General features: G+C 36.5%; 1 protein-coding gene across 1 annotated transcript; it reads right to left on the reverse strand.

Annotated features, from left to right (window-relative positions):
- Positions 1-19,748: 19,748 nt before the first annotated feature.
- Positions 19,749-20,757, reverse strand: LOC142504917 (AT-hook motif nuclear-localized protein 16-like). Its single transcript, XM_075617757.1, is given in 3 exon segments — positions 19,749-20,094; positions 20,478-20,742; positions 20,745-20,757. Coding segments are annotated over 3 exon segments (624 nt in total).
- Positions 20,758-23,382: the final 2,625 nt, after the last annotated feature.

Here is a 23,382-nt window from a genome sequence, read left to right on the forward strand (position 1 = left end):
TAATTATTTTTCAGATCTCTATACATTTTGGTACTCCCTGGATGTACCGAAAATCTCGATTTATGCGCCTCGGCCATTACTTCTTCTCGAATTCCATCGACATTTGGCACATACAATCGTCCTTTCATCCAAAGTATTCCATTTTCATCAATTTGAAATTCTGGAGCTTTTCCTTCTTGGATTTGTTCTTTAATTTTAAGGATGGAGGTGTCTTGACTCTGCTTCAATTTGTTGTCCTCTCGGAGACGTGGTTGTACCGACAATGAAGATAAGTTCACTTTCCCAGGGTTCCTTCGGCTCAAAGCATCTTCCACCTTATTTGCCTTACCCGGATGATAATTGATTGACAGATCATAGTCCTTGAGAAGTTTCATCCACCTTCTTTGCCTCATGTTTAATTCCTTTTGAGTGTAAATGTACTTGAGGCTCTGGTGATCGGTAAACACCTCACATTTTACTCCATAAAGGTAGTGCCTCCAAATTTTGAGCGCAAATACTACTGCAGCTAATTTTAGATCATGCGTAGGGTAATTCTGCTCATATGGTTTTAATTGCCGTGAGGCATAAGCAATTACCTGACCCTCTTGCATAAGCACACACCCTAATCCTCCCTTTGAAGCGTCACTGTAAACAGTGAAATTCTTACCAACCTCTAGAAGAACTAATACTGGTGTGGATGCGAGTTTTGTCTTCAGGGTTTCAAAGCTTCTTTCACATTCCTCATTCCAAATAAATTTCGAATTTTTCTGAGTAAGTTTGGTGAGTGGAATGGCTATCGAAGAAAATCCTTCCACAAATTTTCTATAGTAGCCTGCTAAACCCAGAAAACTCCTGACTTCAGTCACTGTCTTTGGTTGTGGCCAATCTTTGATTGCCTCTACCTTCTTAGGGTCTACTGACACTCCTAATTCAGAAATTATATGTCCTATGAACGTCACACTTTTTAACCAAAATTCACATTTCTTGAATTTGGCATATAGTTTTTTTTCTCGAAGTGTCTGCAAAGTGAGACGCAGATGTTCTCTGTGTTCTTCCTCACTTGGTGAGTACACGAGAATATCATCTATGAAAACAACAACAAACTTGTCGAGATATGGTTTGAATACCCGATTCATCAGGTCCATGAATGCTGCAGGAGCATTTGTTAGGCCAAAAGGTATTACCGTGAATTCGTAATGTCCATATCTTGTCCTAAAAGCAGTTTTAGGGATGTCTTCCGCTTTGACCTTCAACTGATGGTAACCAGATCTCAGATCTAGTTTTGAGAAGACCTTGACTCCCTTTAACTGATCGAAAAGATCATCTATTCTTGGGAGTGGGTACTTATTCTTTATGGTGATCTTGTTCAACTCCCGGTAGTCAATACATAGCCTCATGCTTCCGTCTTTTTTCTTTACAAAAAGCATTGGGGCTCCCCACGGGAATGCACTAGGGCGAACCTATTTCTTGTCTAGTAATTCCTGAAGTTGTTCCTTTAACTCCTTCAATTCAGCTGGAGCCATTCGGTATGGTGCCTTTGAGATTGGTTCAGCACCAGGGACCAAATTGATTTCAAATTCTATTTCCCTATCGGGTATCTCACCCGGTAACTCTTCGGGAAAAACATCTAGAAATTCTTGAACAATCGGTATAGCTTCCATCTTTGGAATTTCTTCTCCCTTGACTTCATTGATCATTGCCAGATAAATCTCTTCTCCTCCTTTTATGGCCTTCCAGGCTTGTGAGGCAGATAACAGAGATTTCCTTTCTTTGGACTTCCCGTGGTATATGACTTCCTCCTTAGTCGAAGTCTGAAGTCTAATATCTTTCTTTTGACAGTCTACTATGGCATGGTTTTTTGCTAACCAGTCCATTCCAAGAATGATGTCAAACTCAACCATATTGAGTTGAATCAATTCCGCTTCGAAAGTTTGATTGTTGATACAAATTTTACAATTTCGATACACTTTGTGTGACTCAATTATTTTACTCGTCGGTGTTGCCACTCTTAAGGGTTCACTAAGAGTATCATGTTCAAGTTTAAGCTTCTTAACAAATCTTCTAGACACAAATGAATGTGTGGCACCACAATCAAACAAAGTATATGCAGGTATGCCATGGAGCAGTATAGTACCTGCTACCACCTCGTTGGTGTTATCAGCTTCCTCTTGGGTGATTGCATACACCCTAGCATTGGTCTTGTTCTCATTTTGCTTTCTGGGTCCCGCCCCTTTTTTTTTGTTCTCCTAACATTCTTTAATTCGATGACCCACCTGACCACACTTAAAATATGCACCTGACTTTCGATAACATTCCCTGTTATGATACTGTTTACAGGTGTCGCACCACTTCCCTTCCCTGATGCCAGTATTACCAGAACTTCTTTGGGAAGGTCCACCTGAATAATTTGGTTTCTTAAACTTGGGACCGTTCTGAGTAGGTTGGTTGACCATTGTTCTTTTGTTCTTGTTCTCTTCCTCGCGTCGCTTTATATCAGTTTCTGCGCTCATTGCAGCGCCCATCAAATCCGCAAAGCTGTTTGGCTTGAATACTGCCAATGCCGACTGAATTCGACTGTTGAGTCCCTTCTTGAATCGATGCATTTTTAACGTTTCATCTGACATGATCGTTGGGACATAGGTTCCCAGATCGTTGAACCGTGAAGTGTATTCCATCACCGACATGTCCGGAGCCTGTTTGAAGTTTTCGAATTCACCCAACTTCTGTAGTCGAAATTCAGCGGGATAGTATTGTTTCAAAAATTCTCTTTTAAAAATCTGCCATGTGATCTCTTCCACTTCTGCCAAAGATGGCGACACAGTTTCCCACCATTTCCTAGCTCGGTCTTCCAAAAACGGTGTTACAACCTCCACTCTCTGTTCTTCAGGTATCTCCAGTAAATATAGTTGTGTTTCGACGTTCTTGAGCCAGTTGTGGCTGACTTCTGGGTCCGGGTTCCCATCGAAAGTTGGAACTCGATTCCTTCTGAAAGATTCGTAATGGTACTTAATCCCACGCGGTTGCGGTTCAGGTGGTGGTTGGATGGCGTTAGCCAATGGGTTCACGAATCCTTGTGACGTTGCAGCTACGATAGTAGCTATTGCCATCATATCTTCTTGACTGAGATTTACTCTCGGAGGTGTTGGTGATGGGTTTTCATCTTGGTTGGCGCCACGAGGGTTACGGTTGTTTCGGGGTGGTCTGCCTGCCATTTCCTATAAACATGTATTTTATTAATTTGTTTGCCACAATATTTAATCAAAGGAATAATTTCATTAAATTGTAAAAATTTTCATACAGCCAAATATTTTTCAAAACAAATGATTAATCAAATATTTCTAGATACAATCGAAGCCTATTCTAGAACTCTCTCTCCCTACTCGTCTATTACTTCTCCGTCCCCTACTGCTTCATTAATTTCTTCCTCCACAGGGTTCTCTTCCAGTTGTTCTATGAGTTCTTCCATATTGACCATCTCATTTTGTAGGTCCTCAATGTAATTCTGCAGTTGTGTGTTGTGGTGATCGAGATTGTTTACTTGATCCTGTAGTTCTTGTATTGTTGATTGGCTCAATTTTTCATCAATTTCTTGCTCTTCAATCCGCTCCTGAAGACGATGTTGGGTTTTGAGAAGACTATTTTCCCGAATTTCGAGCGTAAAAATCCTATCTTGCACTTTCTTCAACTCTTGCTTGGTGATCTCGTGCTGACGCTCTGACTCTAGATGATAAGCCGCGTAACGTCTAACGTCTTTGCGTAGTTTCTTCTCTTCCACTCTGGCCTCACGAAGATCCTCCATCATGCACACGTTATTTCCGTCCAACTGATAGTTATCTCTCTCAAGTTTATCATTCTTTTCTTTCAGTGTTTTAATTTCTGACTCCTTTTCCTGAAGTTTTTTTTGAAGTTCATTTATAATGCTTTGAAAGTCCATGTTGGTTTCCTATAAAAACATTTAAATAAGATACTCATACATTCTTAAATATGCAATAAGATAATAGAAAGTTTCAAAATAGTTTGGTACACATATTATTTTCTTAGTCACAAGTTTACTACAATCCAGATTCTTTATTATAATGCTAATCTAATCGAACATCTCTCCGCCTGTCGCTGTCGCTGGCACTGTCGTCTCCGGCCACCTCCATCGGTGATACCTCCTCTTCCTCCATGTTCTCTATCACCAAATGTAGGTAGTTATTCTGATCCTGAAGTCTGGCCATAGTGCCGTGGAGCTTCGAAATGTACCGATCCTACCTGGCGTTGTACTCCTCCTGGCGCTGACGGGCCTGAGCAGCACGTCCTCGCTCTATCTCCACTATCTCCAATAAATCCCTGTTGAGTGAAGCTAAGAGCGCGATGCGAGCTGAATCAGTCGGTATATGTAGAAGTTGGCTCTCAGCCAAATCCAGATGGTGAGTAAGTTGTTGTACGTCGGTCTCCAGTATGTGCCTAATTTCACTAAGCTCATGTTTTTCCAGTTTCTCCCTAGCCAATTGCGCCTTCAGAGTCGCAATCTCCCTAGCTTGATTATCTATGGTAAGTTGACGCATACGAAGAGCAGCCTGAGCGCGAGTACGTGGAGCAGCCATTTCCTAGGATAAAAATCGAAAGCAAAGGATCAGAATCGTATAAAGGATAGAAAGACACAAATAGTAGAAACAAAGTTGTTGTGGAAAATTTTCGATATTCAGAGTTTGTGGAATGATCGAAGGGCTAGATTTTTTAAGTCTATTCGAAATTAAGGAAACAGATGAAAGTTAGACTTCAAGAACGGATGAAAGTTGGACTCAAATTGGGATACACTAGGCTTTTGCCAAAATTTGACTTCGCCGAACTTTGTCTATCAAAATTCCAGCGGGATTATGAACCTGGCGGCTCTGATACCACTTAAATGTCACGCCCCGAGTCCGAAGCGTCGATGACATCCGACATTGTTTAACAATTATATTGCAAACAATAAAGCCTCGTATCAAATCAAACCAGTCTTTTTCATAAATAAAGTATTGTCTTACAATGACAATGAAATAAAATACATCAGAGTTGCGAAATGCGGAAAACTTAAACAAAAGGGATAACTTGATTCTTGCTCTTGATCATCGATCACCAACCCCAGAAAGCTTCCTGCTCCTCCTCATTCATTTGTTCTTCATTTTTATCTGAAATTGTAAGGGGGTGAGTGTTTTTGGGAAAACACTCAGCAATTGGGGGTCGATCGAATCCAAAAATACATATAGAACTTAATTCTTTAAAACAGTTCTTTAACAATTTTTCAAATCTCATTACCTTTAACTTATCATATCGAAATGAACAAATATGAGATAGATAGTTCAGAACGAATCAGATTTTTCAGAACGGTTCAGAAACAAATCAGATTATAACCAACAGAACACTGTTACTCATCTTATTTCCATGGTCAAATTGTCCCCAATATGTTACTCCTCTAAGGGGTGAGGCCAGAACTCGGTTTTATACCCACCGGTGGGGGCCAGACAGAAATGATTTTATACCCACCATTGGGGGCCAAACAGAAATGGTTTTATACCCACCATTGGGGGCCAGACAGAATCACAATTCTCGTCCCATTTCAAATTGACTCGTAACAGTGTAACAAAGAGTTCAGAGGTAACAGACATAACTTATCAGATTTCTCAGAGTTCAGACTTTTAGACATGTACAGCAGAATCAAAAGAATTCGAAGCATAGCAAGAAAACATAATCGATCGAATTTTTAAACGGAGCAAACCAATATTTTCGAAAAAGACATACCAATATGCATGTCATGTTATCTATATCAAGGTTTAAAAATAGAAAGAAGATACGTAAAACAAAAGCCCACTTACAGATTTCTTGTACGAAGCTTCCTCTTGAAATTTCCACAGCACTTCGACGCAACTTTAACGAACACTGTCTTCGGTCGGGCAGCACTTCGACACGGAAAAGCAACTCTGGACTGCACGAAATTCTTTCCTCCTTCTTCTTTGACTTCGGCCGAGATTTGTGACGGTTAAGGGGAACCGAAATTTTAGTGTCTTTCCTGGAGCACTTTTTCCTTTCCTTTGATGTGGTATTTATAGGCCAAAGATAGCCCCTTCACCTAGTCCCTTGGCCGAAATCTTGGGGTCCAAGATTAGCCATGAATGTAGTCCAAACTCCCATGCATTCTTCAAGTCCAAGGTTAGCCTTAATTGTGGTTTAAAATCTCATGCACTCTTCAAGAGTCACCTTGATCTTCTATAGGGTCATTTCTTGCATCATTAATGTGTCTTAGTCCTTTAGCTCCTCCCTTAGCTCCTTCATGGTTTTACTGAAAGGTTATTTTTTGCATACTTAATTTGTCCAAATCTTAGCTCAACTTACAGCTCCCTTTTTGGTCCTATTAGGACAACTTGGTTGAGCTGCTTTGAGCTGACAGATCGTGTTCTTGAGCTGGGGTTTTACTCGTCCCATGACAATACTTTGATGGATGCGATTACTTGTAGCTTGGCCTCCTGCTGAGCTCATTCCCGAGCTTTGAAGTTGCTTCCTCGAGTTAAATTTAATGAAAATCTAAGTTAATATTCAAGTTATTTAGTTGGAACAAACATTTTTGAGCTTAGTTTTATTAAAATTTCAAGTTCGTATTACTTACTTGATTTGCTTCGGATCGTAAAATCTCGGGTTCTCACAGTAGTTGTTCGTGGATTTTTTTAACCCTTTTTTCAACTGAATTCATCAGCTATATATAGTCTTTGATTCTAACTGTAACGTACCGTACTTTTACTATTCAAAATTTGAGGAAAAATTAAAAATTTTCTTAAATAATTCGTGAACATTCAAAATTTGATAAAACAACTGTTCGTCCTCAAAAATTGTTGCAACAGAAAAATCTCAAAATGATGTCTACCAAAAGTATTTGCTCGAACCTCAAACAGTAACATAAAATCAGAGTATTTAAACATTTTCATAAAAGCTTAAACTTGGGCTGTCCTCGGGTTTAGCCTCCTGCTCAGTCCAAGCCTGCTCCTTGGTCCCCACCCCTTATCTCCTCGAAAACATCATCAACTGCATCGATCAATTCTAGTGAGTCTAAAGACTCAACACGTATAAACTAAGAGTAACAAGTACTACATAATAAATCCGCATGCAACTTTAAAATAGGCCATACATAACTTGAAACTTGAACTTACATACGTACATACGTAGACGTGCCATAAACATAAAACTTTTCTTAAACATGCTTGCATACTTGTACATACATGAACATACATAAACTTCATCATTTTGCGTAGAGGCATGTTTCAAAGCAAGTAACCCATAACATAAATCGCCTGATCAGACTAAACCACAGTACTGGACTGACAGGGACGAATCCACTGTCACATATATGAGATCCCCATTCATGCTTTAACGGGCGGATTGGTCCCCGTTCATGATTTAACGCTTTCCAATCCTGATCTGAACTCGTTCATGCTTTAACGGGGTGGGTTGGTCCCCGTTCATGATTTAATGCTTTCCAACCCCATACATACATTGGTACAAGACATTTAACATACCTCAAAAACTTGAAAATATTTTGTTGCACGTCAACATACTTACTTAGTGTTGAGGGATTCGTTGGATTTCATTTGGGGCCGTTGCTGCACATATTAACATGAAATTTAAATACTTAACTTGTATAGCTTAGACGTAGGCATACGTGCTTACCTCCGAATTCAATAAATAACTTAAGACATTCTAGAACACTCGGGACTCGAATTTTTTTAAATCATCGTACTAACCCAAGACATGAAACTCCAAACCACAATTAAAATTTCCCAAAAATATGAAGTACACGGACCCCGTGCCTGGGTCCGTGTATGGGTCCGTGTAGGTGCGCAAAAGAAATACTCGTGAAGAAGAAGGGACACGGACCCCGTGCCCAGATCCGGCTCCGGGTCCGTGTAGGTGCGGTGAAATTTGTCGTGAAGAAAAGGGAAGGCACGAACCCCGTGCCTGGGTCCGTGTAAGGGTCCGTGTAGACTCGGTAAAAAGACACTTCGAAGGATACAAAGGCACGGACCTCGCGTAAGGGTCCGTGAAAGGGTCCGTGTACCTGCGCTAATCGGAAACTCGCGAAAATTTAATACATGCGATGCTTATCATTCTAGACTCGATTGTACGGACCATGAACCGACACCCCGAGACCCATCCTAGTACACCTTAACATTGAACCAACCTCAGTGCAAACACCCCAAAGCGACGACGTCCACTCTACGACACATACAATCCAAAACAATACGGCCATTGACACCAAATCGTTTCCTATGACTTCTCATGAATTCAAGTGCCTATCTGTAGAACCCGAAAATCAGATTACGTATAAGCCATGCATAATTGCTACTATTTAAAAAAAAAAGGAATTTTTAATTAAATATATGAAGTGTTTAAGTCATTTTAAATAATTTTAAATCATGATTATTTATTTTAAAAGTAGAGGTTTAGTTTTATCTTTTCAGGGTAAATACGCGAGGCCGGACCGGAGTTTGGAGATTAAAGATAAAATTAACAATAAGAAAGATATTCCTAAATTTAATTAAGTCAATGAATAATTTAATTTAAAGAAATAGAAGGTTTTAAGATTTATTAAATTAATTAGAACTAAGTTGTTAAATAAATTCTTTTAGGTTCAAGATTTAATTAAAGCTTAAATTAAAATGTGTAAACAATGGAGGATGAATTAATCTAGGTATAATATATTCAAGAAATTAAACATAACATTTAAATACTTAAATTTTAAGTTATGCATGCCATACAAAATTCTAAGCAAGATCTTTAAACTAAATTAAATTGTTAATGCATTAAAATATATAATGAAGGGTTAATATCTTAAACAATAAAAATACAAGGATTAAATAAGAATATAACATGCGAATGAGTAGCAAATTCGGTGAAAACCATATCCCATTTCTAAAGTGATAGGTAACTCCCCATTCAAGTCAATTTTAATTGTATTCTATGGTGTGTTCATCTCCCCATTTTAATGCACTAATTATAAGTAAATTCAAATACAAAATACACCTTAATTCTTCTTTAATCCATCATGCTAGCAAATACACGAAATTATACAGCAAAAATAAGGACAAGACAACGGCTACAAGAGGGAGGAGAAACAATTCAAAACCAATCAAATTCTCACTTGTAACTCCTAACTAAATGCATATTATGACCCCTTAACACCTCCTATATCATACACCTTCATCCCTAACATCACTTACACACATATGCTCGAAAATATCAGAGGAAAACCAACTGATAAAATTCGTGAACAGCAGCAGGAAAATTAAGAAAGAAAAGAATCCTCAACTCCGATCCCGTCGCATCGTATTGTCGTTTTGATTTGTTTTTCTTCAAAACAAATTCCAGGCATGTATATATTGTTTCTTTGCTCTTCAATCAAGTTCTATAGATATGTTTAAACCATTATGTAAGTATGATTCAAGCAAGAACATGAAAATGACAGCAAGAAATTTTTGGAAAATTCTGTACAACATCTCGGCCCTTGGTATTTATCTTCACGGTTGAGTTGTTTTTGCTGAGTCCAGGTGATTGCTTCGGTTCCAGGCTGTCAAGGCTTCATATAGGCATGCTTCAGAGGGTGTTAGAGTGTCGTTAGTCCATTTGTTTCAGTCCATACACTCAGTACAAAGAATGGACAGCAACAATTCCATTAAGTGCAGATTTTGTCAAAAATTCTGTCAATTGGTTGTTTGGGATGGGAGTTCGAATCATGGCTGTCCTAGGGACTGTAGCCATGGTTAGAACCCTTCCTTATCATGTCTAGGACATGACCAAGGTGTTCTTTCAAAGCTTGGTTCATGGTCCCATCGAATTTTTAAAACAAAATACACACATGTCCCATGGTTCATTTTTCTGATATGGGTGATGAGTTTCGGGTTCTATGTGTTTGGATGGATTGTGGCTGGCTTCTAACCTATAGCCATGGTTCATACAACACTCCCTCATGTCTAGATCGTGCCATGGTTGATCATATAGCCACTGGAACGAAATAAGACAACAAATTCATTCGAATACTACAGCACAGAATTTCTGGGTGCTCTCGGTTTGAGCTGTGCATTGTCCTAGGTATTGGCTCGGATTGTGGTTGGCTTCTAGCCCTTAGCCAGTGGTCCAAGCCATGTCTTAGGATGTTGGTAAGAGTCTTTGGGTGGTGGTTCAAGCCCTTGGTCATTAAATTTCAGAATTTCCCCTCAAATACACAAGCTGCTCTTGCTGTAATTTGACATGCAACTTGCTGTTCGGTTCCTGAGGTTGGTTTGAGTTCTTGGCTGGCTTTTAACCCATGGCCTTGGACTGAAAAGTACCTCAATGAGTTAGGAAAGTCATGTTTTTGGCCGTTCGTGATTCGGTCGAGTTTAGAGGTCGTACGAGAATTTACGGTGAAAGGTGCCAAAATGACTCTCGAAAGAGTGTTTTATGTTTTTGGATTCCTTTCAACCATTTTCGTGTTTTACAGTTATTAAGCATATTTTTCAGTATGTTTGGGGTATTTTTAATCATGGTTAAACGTTGGTTTAATGTTGGTTCGGGTTGGTACGAAGCCATGGTTAAAAATCAAGTTGTTGGTCTGAATCGTCTCGTTTTTGGTTCTATTGTTAAGATTTTGTCAAGTTAAGATTTATTTCATGTGTCACATATTAGTAGTAAGTCGCAGCAAGCCTGGGAACGATCCAACTCATCCGTTAAAAATAAGGTTATAATTATATTACGTGCATAAAAATATAAAATGTTTATTTCTGAGATATATGCGATATGTCTTGTGGCCACCTTATGCTTATGGGTTTGGAAGTCGGTAGGAACAACCGAGGACCTCTCCGCCCGGTGACTTACGACCGGTTATGATTATGTATGGGTACGGACATCCAGTCCAAGGGCTGTGATTGATCTCTACCGCCCAGTATATTGTGGTTTAGTCTGATCAGGCGCTCACGCTATGTTGTGGGCCACATGCTTAGAAACATTATCTCTACCAGAAAAATTATGATATGTTATGACAGAGCTCTATTGAGTAAAGCTTTTACGTATGATTTTTAGATATGCACGTAGTTATAATTATTCATGATATGATTTTTACCGTACGCTTTATGATACTTTATTTTTACGTTGCATGCGATTTTATGATATATTTACTTGTTATTCACAATATATACATGTTGAGTCTTTAGACTCACTAGACTTGATTGTTGAAGGTATTGATGAGGTCGGGACCGCGGACGGAGACCAGTGAGCGATCTTGGGACAGGAGTAGTAATCCCGAGGACCTCATGATTTAATTTATGCACATTTTATTATTCAAACTCAGTTTTAATACGTTGAATTATTTTTAAGTTGATGTTTACGTTTAATTATTTTTAAATTGTTGGTTGAAAACAATATTTGCTTCCGCTGTTATTTTAAAATTAAAATTATTTACATGTTTACTTTAATTAAATGGGACAAGATAATTATTTATTTAGAAAATTTTTAATAATTCCGCAAAATTACGAATACGAAATACGGGCCTTTACACTATCGACACTAACCTGCAATCCAAATACCAACCCAACATCATACTAAGCATATCTATACGTAGCAACGATCATCCGTCGATCCCCAACGAAGCCTGCAACATTAAAACTTCAAGACGCATCAATATCATAATTTTCGGAAAAACGCAGTTTGAGCAATCTCACGAAAAATGCCATAACTCACTCAATTTTTATCCAAATATTTCGAATTTACTGTCAAATCGAAGGTATCAAAAATTTCTACAATTTTCATGTTGAAAGTTTTCTCATATTCACAACCAAAAAATCACAGTATTTAAAAAGACAGTAAAAACGTAAATTTTAGATCTAAAAATGGTTTCAAAAGTGATCTAAACATAATTGCTCAAACTTCTGCACATCACACATGGATTTTTACGCATAAAACAACGCAACACATACTATGACATGATCGATGCAGAAATAACAGAATATACGTGTCTTTTGATGATTAAAAATACCGATATGACGATACCGACGCGGGAAAGATACGAGAGACGATCCGGGACGAACGTGGCACTAAATTCCTTGAAGAAAACTCAAATAAATGTGCTGGAAAAGTGCAGAGGAGTGGGCGGCTGCTCTTGGGAAGGAGAACCCTAGGTTTTTTTTTTTTTAAAAAAAATGAAATGAAGAGGCAATGAGGGTGTGGGTGTGTGTGTTGCGTGAATGGTGTGTGTAAACATGTGTGGGTGCGTGTGTTTTGGTGATAATTAGGGACTAAAGTTTAGCTTAATTATAAATTAACCATGAATTAAAATGGTAATCAAACAATAACCTTTCTTTAAATTTAAATAGCATCTCCTAGTTTAAAAATAAAGTGTACAAGTGTCAACTCTTTAAAACTTTAAAATTATAAAATCACCTAGTGATTAAATTTGGCTTTTAAAATACTAACAACTTAATAAATTAGTTAAAATGCCCCAACCTCAACTTAAAATAAGATACCACATTTAAAATTTACCAAAAATCGTCCCCGCTCTCTTCTCCTCGATCCCACATCGAATAATCGCCTGAAACATGAAACTCAAGAAAATATTTTTTTAACGTACATCACATAATCGTAAATAATTTAAGATAATGCATTTATATAAATCAAGCACCACTAAGACTCATTTTAAAATTAAATAAATGCTTTAATAATTAAATAAATGCATGAGTTATACGTGTACTGATTTTGTGCTCTACACTAACAGTCACATTGAATGCATTAAATTATTAATATCCGTTAGATCGACTTTTAGCCCATGTAGATGACTTTTTCTGACATAGATACGATGTATCAGATTGTTCTGCTTCATCTGTTCTGCTTTGGTACAGACTGTTAGTTTGTTTGTTGAGATTCAAATTTCAACTGATGATGTGACAAACTAATCAGGAGTCAAACTTGTCGACTGATCAGTTTAACTGGACTACATCAGTTATAACTGATGTATTTTCAGTTTGAACGTTCCAATCCAGTTTCAGTTACACTACATCAATTCTACGAATCACATATTCAATTCTTTAGATCTGATATCAGTTCATCAATCTTCGATTTATCAGTTTGAGACTATAAATTCTTTGAGAAATTTTGTTGGTTTACTTCAGTTCTACTAGTTTCATTAAATTTGATAAGTCTACTTCAATTCAGTTACTCTTTACCAGTTCAGTTATTGGTTCAGTTCTGGTCTTCTGATTGGTTACTGGTCAATTTTTCAAATTCTAAAACTAATAAATTCTAACAAAAAGACCACCCACATGATAAGAAAGATAAAATATATCCTGAATTTTGTCACATTCCAAAGTATAACCGGGAAAATTGGAATTAATCTTGGAAGTTGGTATTTTGAATTTTAATATTTTAACTTGTCAAAATTTGATTTTATCTGGTAAGATTTTTTTCGTTTTAGTCTCTTTTTTTTCTTGAACCATTAAATCTGCTAAAATTAACTTATTTGACACCAACGCTCTCTACAAGAATAATGTGATAAGAATAAAGCCTATATTATCCATATTAAAATTTACCTAAACAAAAATTATAAGATATGACAATTTTTTTACTCACATTTTAAAGTATTGAGGTTGTTTTGCTTTATTTTATCATTTTCTTGCTATTATAATTTTATGTTTAGTAGTCCAATTCTATTTTTCAATAACATTTTTAAATTTTTAAAAATTTAACCCTATAATTCTAGTTCAAAGAATTCATACATACATATATATATATATATATATATATATATAATTTATATGTCGCACACTCACTGTGGGTATCGTTGAAGTAGCATTCGCCTATTATATTTTGTTAGGATCGGATGGGTGTGATAAGTGTTTAGAAGGGGGTTGAATAAACACTTAATAATTTTCACAACTTTTCGAATGATGATTCAGCTTAGTGATAAACTAAATTCGAGAATCTTGTTGTCAATGTCAATCAGTTAACTAATGAAAGTGCGAAAACAAACTGAATGACAGATAGAATAAAACCGAGAATAAAGGACGCAAGATTTGTGGATGTTCGGAGACTTCAAACGCTCCTACGTCACCCCTTCTATCTCGAGGATATGATGTTTACTAAAAGATTTTGATCCATACAACACTTTGTACAAATCTTTTTCAGTTTGGACTTAACACTGCCAAAATTGAAACTCTTAGTATCAATACAATTTTATCAGTATTCAATTGATATAATTTCTAAGCACAAGTGATCTCTAAAAGATCGGATATACAACAATGAACATTTGTGCTTAATCTCAAAATATAGCCTGAAAGCTATGAATAAATCTAATAAGGGAAAGCTTCTTGTAACTGATAATAGTTTGTGGTGTGTTCTCTGATAGCTTGTGGATAATCGGTAACTGGGTAACTTCGTAACTCTTTCTTGGCTGATATTCTCGACTATTTATAGGCTTTGATTCCAACGGTAACATTGAATGCGTTTGAATCTTTATATCCGTTAGACATGCAACATTCTTCTGACCATTGTGTACTGTATCTTTTTTGACATGCCGCGTTCCCACTATAAATTACAGTCTGCTTATGTACAAATTGTCGCTTGATAGCTACGTTCCTTAACTGATGATGTGTCAAACTGATTTATCAGTTGAATTTTTATAGCCGATGGAAATTACTGATTGATGTGTAGCTGATCAGTCTTAATTGATCGTCCAGTTGACTACATAACTTCAGTTAGCTTTGAACATTTCATTTGCCTTTAATAAATTACGCATTAATCTTCAGTTCGGGCAACTATCAGTTACACATTTTCAGTTCAGTTGTCTTGATCAGTTCTTCAATCTTTTCATGCTCAACTTGTCAAACTCTGAAATTATGATTCCAACAATTTTCCCCTATTTGGTGTTTGACAAAACTTAGAATTTATGAACTGATCAAACTGAATTTTTTACATAAAATAATCTTTTATTGACAAATCTTTCGCTATACAGATTTGGACAAGGAATGAAAGAATAAGAGTATCTCAGAATAAAATAATCTTCTACTGATGAAAGAATAAGAGAATCTCAGAATAAAAGAATCTTCTACTAATTGAAAATCTGCCAAAACTAATAACTGAATATACAAACTGTCTTCTAACTGATCTGAATAGTTCTCCATTTCTTGGTTCTTTTATCAGCTGGTCCTTGTTCAGTTGGTTGACTTGGTCTCTTCTTAGATAACTATTGTTGTTGTTCTTCTTCTTTTTTTTGTCAACACCATCAACTTTATTGGATAAGATACGAACCTATGAAGTGATGTGGGATTTAGCATTCAGCAATTGTTCCTGCATCAAATCCATTCTCTTTGTCATTGTTGTTTGCACAAAATTAATTCGATTTATGAGCATGTCTTGAGTTTGGAAAAGAGCTGGAACCGTCACTCTGTCCTTCTTCATCTGATCTACTAGGATGAGTAAATTATTAATGTCTTTGGTGACCTGGTTAAGGCTCTTCAAAGTACTATTCTTTGTAGAATCAATCTTCAATGTATGCAGAAATTGGGTTGAATTCATATCGGAAATGGTTGAGATAAGAGTGTGCAAACCAGACTGAATTCATTTCGGGCATAATTTCAGCAGTTGGTTTATCAACTGATACTTCAGTTGGCACTGTCACATCTTTGTTTGGCCTGAGTGCAACTGAGCCGTGTCAGCTTGTTTTACTTGTTCAGTCGTGGTAGCCGATTGAACTAGTTCTTTAGGTTATTGTAAAATAGCCTCTGAGGCTGATTGTTAAGTTATGTTCTGGTCTTCAACTGGTTCATCAGTTAAAACATTCAACTAGATGTCAGTGGCAACTGATTGTATTACTTTATCGATATTTGCAAGTGACAACTCAGAATCGGTGTATAGTTGAAGACCTACCAGAGGAGATTTAGGAGCAGAAGATGATGGTTGTGCATCCTTGGAAGAAGATACAGTTACTTGCTCATTTTGTTCAGCAACTGCTTCCTTGGATGAATCTGACTGATTTGTCGAAGGTTCAACCTGCTCCTCTGAGGGTGAACTTTGGGAATTTACTGGAATATGCAACTGTTGATTCATTTCTCAATCTTTGATCTTCATCTGCAATGATAAGAGATCTGAGGGCAGCTGGTGAAAAACTACTCTGTCATTGTAGGCAGATGGACTGGTATTGTGCATACTTTTCGAATGATGATTCAGCTTAGTGATAAACTAAATTCGAGAATCTTGTTGTCAATGTCAATCAGTTAACTAATGAAAGTGCGAAAACAAACTGAATGACAGATAGAATAAAACCGAGAATAAAGGACGCAAGATTTGTGGATGTTCGGAGACTTCAAACGCTCCTACGTCACCCCTTCTATCTCGAGGATATGATGTTTACTAAAAGATTTTGATCCATACAACACTTTGTACAAATCTTTTTCAGTTTGGACTTAACACTGCCAAAATTGAAACTCTTAGTATCAATACAATTTTATCAGTATTCAATTGATATAATTTCTAAGCACAAGTGATCTCTAAAAGATCGGATATACAACAATGAACATTTGTGCTTAATCTCAAAATATAGCCTGAAAGCTATGAATAAATCTAATAAGGGAAAGCTTCTTGTAACTGATAATAGTTTGTGGTGTGTTCTCTGATAGCTTGTGGATAATCGGTAACTGGGTAACTTCGTAACTCTTTCTTGGCTGATATTCTCGACTATTTATAGGCTTTGATTCCAACGGTAACATTGAATGCGTTTGAATCTTTATATCCGTTAGACATGCAACATTCTTCTGACCATTGTGTACTGTATCTTTTTTGACATGCCGCGTTCCCACTATAAATTACAGTCTGCTTATGTACAAATTGTCGCTTGATAGCTACGTTCCTTAACTGATGATGTGTCAAACTGATTTATCAGTTGAATTTTTATAGCCGATGGAAATTACTGATTGATGTGTAGCTGATCAGTCTTAATTGATCGTCCAGTTGACTACATAACTTCAGTTAGCTTTGAACATTTCATTTGCCTTTAATAAATTACGCATTAATCTTCAGTTCGGGCAACTATCAGTTACACATTTTCAGTTCAGTTGTCTTGATCAGTTCTTCAATCTTTTCATGCTCAACTTGTCAAACTCTGAAATTATGATTCCAACAATTTTCCCCTATTTGGTGTTTGACAAAACTTAGAATTTATGAACTGATCAAACTGAATTTTTTACATAAAATAATCTTTTATTGACAAATCTTTCGCTATACAGATTTGGACAAGGAATGAAAGAATAAGAGTATCTCAGAATAAAATAATCTTCTACTGATGAAAGAATAAGAGAATCTCAGAATAAAAGAATCTTCTACTAATTGAAAATCTGCCAAAACTAATAACTGAATATACAAACTGTCTTCTAACTGATCTGAATAGTTCTCCATTTCTTGGTTCTTTTATCAGCTGGTCCTTGTTCAGTTGGTTGACTTGGTCTCTTCTTAGATAACTATTGTTGTTGTTCTTCTTCTTTTTTTTTGTCAACACCATCAACTTTATTGGATAAGATACGAACCTATGAAGTGATGTGGGATTTAGCATTCAGCAATTGTTCCTGCATCAAATCCATTCTCTTTGTCATTGTTGTTTGCACAAAATTAATTCGATTTATGAGCATGTCTTGAGTTTGGAAAAGAGCTGGAACCGTCACTCTGTCCTTCTTCATCTGATCTACTAGGATGAGTAAATTATTAATGTCTTTGGTGACCTGGTTAAGGCTCTTCAAAGTACTATTCTTTGTAGAATCAATCTTCAATGTATGCAATTGGGTTGAATTCATATCGGAAATGGTTGAGATAAGAGTGTGCAAACCAGACTGAATTCATTTCGGGCATAATTTCAGCAGTTGGTTTATCAACTGATACTTCAGTTGGCACTGTCACATCTTTTGTTTGGCCTGAGTGCAACTGAGCCGTGTCAGCTTGTTTTACTTGTTCAGTCGTGGTAGCCGATTGAACTAGTTCTTTAGGTTATTGTAAAATAGCCTCTGAGGCTGATTGTTAAGTTATGTTCTGGTCTTCAACTGGTTCATCAGTTAAAACATTCAACTAGATGTCAGTGGCAACTGATTGTATTACTTTATCGATATTTGCAAGTGACAACTCAGAATCGGTGTATAGTTGAAGACCTACCAGAGGAGATTTAGGAGCAGAAGATGATGGTTGTGCATCCTTGGAAGAAGATACAGTTACTTGCTCATTTTGTTCAGCAACTGCTTCCTTGGATGAATCTGACTGATTTGTCGAAGGTTCAACCTGCTCCTCTGAGGGTGAACTTTGGGAATTTACTGGAATATGCAACTGTTGATTCATTTCTCAATCTTTGATCTTCATCTGCAATGATAAGAGATCTGAGGGCAGCTGGTGAAAAACTACTCTGTCATTGTAGGCAGATGGACTGGTAGGATCATAGTTCGTGCGTAGTTGAGCTGTGACTTCAGCTAGCTTCTGACACACATCAGATCAAAGAAATAATTCCTCCTCTCCAGCGCTTGAGCAATCGTGGCAGCTTTAACTACCTTTAGGACTGTTTTTTTCCAAGGCGATGAACTTGTTCAAAACCGATGTTTTCTGCAATTGCCTGTCAAACACTTCAGTCCTAAATCTGACCCATTCATTATACATCTTCAACTTTGATTCAGAAAACTCATTTATTTCTTCCCATAGCAAATCAATATGAGTTTGAATCGGGTTGGTTGGTCTGAACTCTTCAATCAACTTGCCCTTACCTTTTGAGTCAGTGAGAGCATGAGAGATGCTCAGTCCTGACATTGTTGAATCTACTTTTTCACGTATCATCACTCCTTTTGGTCGGGTAAAAGACAGTGTATTTGGTCCAGTGATAGTGATGGCTGGTGCTCTGATACCACTTGTTAGAATCTGTTGGATGTGATAAAGTGTTTAAAAGGAGGGTTGAATAAACACTTGACAATTTTCACAAATTTTCGAATGATGAATCAGTTTAGTGATAAATTGAATTCGAGAATTTTGTTGTCAATGTCAATCAGTTAACTAATGAAAGTACAAAAATAAACTGAATGATATATAGAATAAAACTGAGAATAAAGGAAGCAAGATTTGTGGATGTTCGGAGACTTCAAACGCTCTTACGTCATCCCTTCTATCTCGAGGATATGATGTTTACTAAAAGGTTTTGATCTATACAACACTTTGTACAAGCCCGCTTCATTTTGGACTTAACACTGCCAAAACTGAAACTCTTAGTACCAATACAATTTTATTAGTATTCAACTGATGTAATTTCTAAGCACAACTGATCTCTAAAAGATCGAATATTACAGCAATGAATGTTTGTAATTAAGCTCAAAATATAGCCTGAAAGCTATGAATAAATCTAATAAGCGAGAGCTTCTTGTAATTGATAATAGTTTGTTGTGTGTTCTCTGATAGCTTGTGGATAACTCGGTAACTTCGTAACTCTTTCTCAGCTTATCTTCTCGGCTATTTATAGGCTTTACTTCCAATAGTAACATTGAATGTGATCATTCTATATATATGTGTGTGTATATATATGTATATATAATAAATTTGCAATCACACTCTCATAAAAAAGTAAATATTCCTCTCTTTGTAATAAGAATCAATGATAATTCAACACAATTTAAACAAAGATTAATAAGAAAGATTGAAATAAATAATTATTTGTATCATATTGATTCAACCATAACATACAAATCCCTCTTATCAATCCTTAACATAAATCAATAAGCCTACGTAGACTTTGCTAAAGCCCGGCCCAATGGCCATGAATAACCCTCGGAAGGCAAGTTACCGTTGGTGATCAGACTCTGCGGAATCCCGTGAACCTCGGAGACGTCGCGCTGATTCACAACAGCTACGTTAACCTCATCGTCTTCGTCTAAAGGCAGGCGATCGAAAGTTGCATTCATGAAAGTCGCGGCCATGATCACCACAGGGCCCGAAGCAATCAGTGCCCCCACCACATTTCCTCCCACGACTTGTCCCTGAGCTCCGGCGAGATAGATGGTCAGACCCGTCACCCCTGGCGGCGCCGGTGGAGGCAGTATCGAACCGAGTAAAGAAAGGATCTCAAACCTGCTATGAATGTCATTTTAGTTCTTCCCAGATTGAACACCAGATCACACACACACACACTATTTTTAATATCACAATTATATGGTTTTATTTTTAATAATATCTATCAATGTGAATCTACGTTCTTTATGAAGATACATTTTAAAGACATACTAACTTATAAAATAAAACTTGAAGGAAAACCCAAATTTTTATATATCTTTTCAATCTTGATTTGCTGAAAATTCTATACTCTTCGACTTTAAATTAGATTCCAAATACTATATCTTGTAGAGTATATCAAATACATAGTACAATGGATATATATATACTTAAATTTGCATAATTAAAGTCAAATTAAACGAGTTTAGATTTGCAAAAGAAGTGGGTGAAATAATGCAAACCTTCCATGGAGTGTGACAATCGATCCCGAAGACGATGGCTGTCGCAACGCGACATTAGTAACACAACCCGTAGCACTAAGCACGGAGATGCCACGTTGTTTTTTACGCGCAAAATTTATCAGACTCTCGCTCAAGTCACAACCTGAAGTCACCTCCATCGCATGTGCCTTCAACGCATTAGCACTATCCCTAGTGATGATTATCGGGGGCTTGGGCTTGTTCTTGGACCCGGCGGGCCTACCACGAGGTCGCCTTGTTGCTGCAACGATCCGTTGGTCATTTTCGAATGTGGGTTTAGTTCCAGGGAATGTGAGATCTCCTCCTCCTGCCATTTTGTTTAATTTAAACTTGTTTTTCTTGGTTAGAAAGGGTAGAAACTGTGTAATTTTGAGCTTGGGGAGTGGGTTAATGTAGGGGGAATCCAACATAAATTTATGACGAAAAGTGAATGAAAAGATTATAGATTAGGATATGGTTAAGTGAGTGAAGCGATATAGCAATAGATTATAGCTTGGGTTTCATTCCTAACTTGCAACAAATTTTTGTTTCATGTCAATTGCCTTCTCCAACAAACATTAATATCATCATTAGTTATAACGCATGTATATATGCCACAAAATTATCACATAAATTATCTCAATTTTATTCTAGTTTTTGAACATCAATTTGCAAATAATTGTTGTAAATGGCTCAACTGATAATAGAATTCAGGTTCAAGCAAGGCCGATATAATGTGAAGTTTGAAAACGATTACATCGTACTCATAGTCATTGACCAAATACGTTCTCCTACTCAGACACACCCTTGGGGCTATATCGTACCCATTCTTGTTACACCAAACAGTACTTATCCCAAATTCTTAGAAAAGTTCAGTATAAACTTTATAAATCAATTCAAACACTTCTTAGAAAGAGATATGGGCTAGGGTATATTTATGCTGAGCCTAATTGATTTTTATATAATATTATCTCCATCTTTTAGACTATTACTTAATTATATTTACATTCACTGTCACGTCCCGAGTCCGAGCCCGCGGCTGCGTGATTGCACAATGGGCCCCTATAGCAACTACTTCGTATTCGTCCTCGCTTTACGAAAATGATTAACCCAAGTTGCTATAGAAGTCCATTCTAAGCCATTATAAACTCATTTTAAATCTTTCATTTTTCAGATGTGGGACAAGGGTATCACATTCACTGAGTCAAATTTGCCTTCAATTATCAACAATAGATATCAGATTATTTTAGTAGTTGTTTTATTTATGTTATACATTACGTTACTCAACGTGCTCCATTTTATAAGAACATATTTTTATTTAATTAATTCATAGACTGGAGTTTAAATAACACAACTTAGGACATGCATGAGAAAAGCGAATGTGAAGAAAATAAAATGAATATTCTCATCTTATTTTTTATATTTATGATTGGTATGATATTGGAATGAGTTATAAAAAAATTTCCTTATTTAACTTAACTAGTGTAAACCTATATCATAATCACCATCTGTCACTTGAAACCAAATTGATTATGATACGTAGCATTGTTAGACCTATCGAGCATGCCTAAAGACATATAACTACACAAGGTTTTCAGCCGATATATCATATTAAAAAAATGAGTTAAGAAAAGGAAGCATTTGATTAGAATATTAATAATGAATATAAGGTTCATTTATGAAATTTTTACAAAACATAAATGTTGGGGATCGATATAGAGTTTAGAAGGGGGGTGAATAAACTCGTTCATTTGTTGGATGATTTTTGCAAAAGGTGCTAGAATCCTGTTAGAGATTATAGGTTATCTTGTTCGAATAAATATCCAGCAGATCACAATAAAAAGTCCGGAAACGATCTAATGGTATGAGGATGAAAACAATAAAACAATAGGCAGTAGACAGTGGTTGTTTCTGGAAGTTCGAAGATAAAATCTTCTACGTCTCCCATTCTTCTGTTTCCAGAAGGTATTACTAAAAGACTTTGGTATTACAGTACAACTCTTATACACACTCGCTTCAGTAGGACTTATCATTAGCCTACTGAAACTCTTAGTTTCACAACACAATAGAACGAACAAAACAAAGTTCTAAAAAATACTCTTTTCCAGATTGCACTCTTCTCAATAAGATGTAGTAAAGTGAATAGCTTGTGAAGAGATAACGAAACAGTAGCACAATATGATCTCAGAAGATCAAGTAAATGCTATAACGAGTGTGCTGCTTTTCCATATGTTGAGCTTGAAGATATAATGTAGTTCTTTGATTGCTCAAAACAGCGTTGGATATGGAATGTGTTATTTGAAAATGATAAGCATTGTATTCTATATAGGATTGATCCTTATATATATAGAAACCTTGAATCCAACGTCTATAAACAAAACAGCTTCTTTGACTCTAAGTAAATCAGCTTTATCACCTAAAAAGAATCCTGCAGAAAGCTTCAGAGTAATCAGTCTTCGTCTCATACCAAAATTAGTAAGGAGCATTAAATTTCTTCGTACAACATTAGTAGTGCAATTTGTAGCATCCCACTCATTTTTTAAAAATGCGAAAATATTATTTTTTTTATAAAAGTTCGTATTTTCGAAAGATATTTAAAAATGATCGTAATTATTTGACAGTAAAATAGTGCGGTTTAAAATAAACAAACTCGTCCACAATCCTACAGTTAACATAAACTAATAAAAATCTTAAAATCATCAACGTATGAAAATATTCATATCATCTCAATCTCATAAATTGTAATGCGGAAAACATGTGGTTTCGGGTCATGTCACCTTACCAGGTCTGCCTACTCAGAGTTCGGCACCTCCAGTCTCCTCATCATTAAGCTCACCTGCATCACACACGCCTAATGAGTCTAAAGACTCAACACACCTGTACCAGGAATAACAAGTACATATACATA

This window comes from Primulina tabacum, chromosome 10, assembly GCF_025594145.1.
Source record: "Primulina tabacum isolate GXHZ01 chromosome 10, ASM2559414v2, whole genome shotgun sequence".
NCBI classification, from domain to species: domain Eukaryota; kingdom Viridiplantae; phylum Streptophyta; class Magnoliopsida; order Lamiales; family Gesneriaceae; genus Primulina; species Primulina tabacum.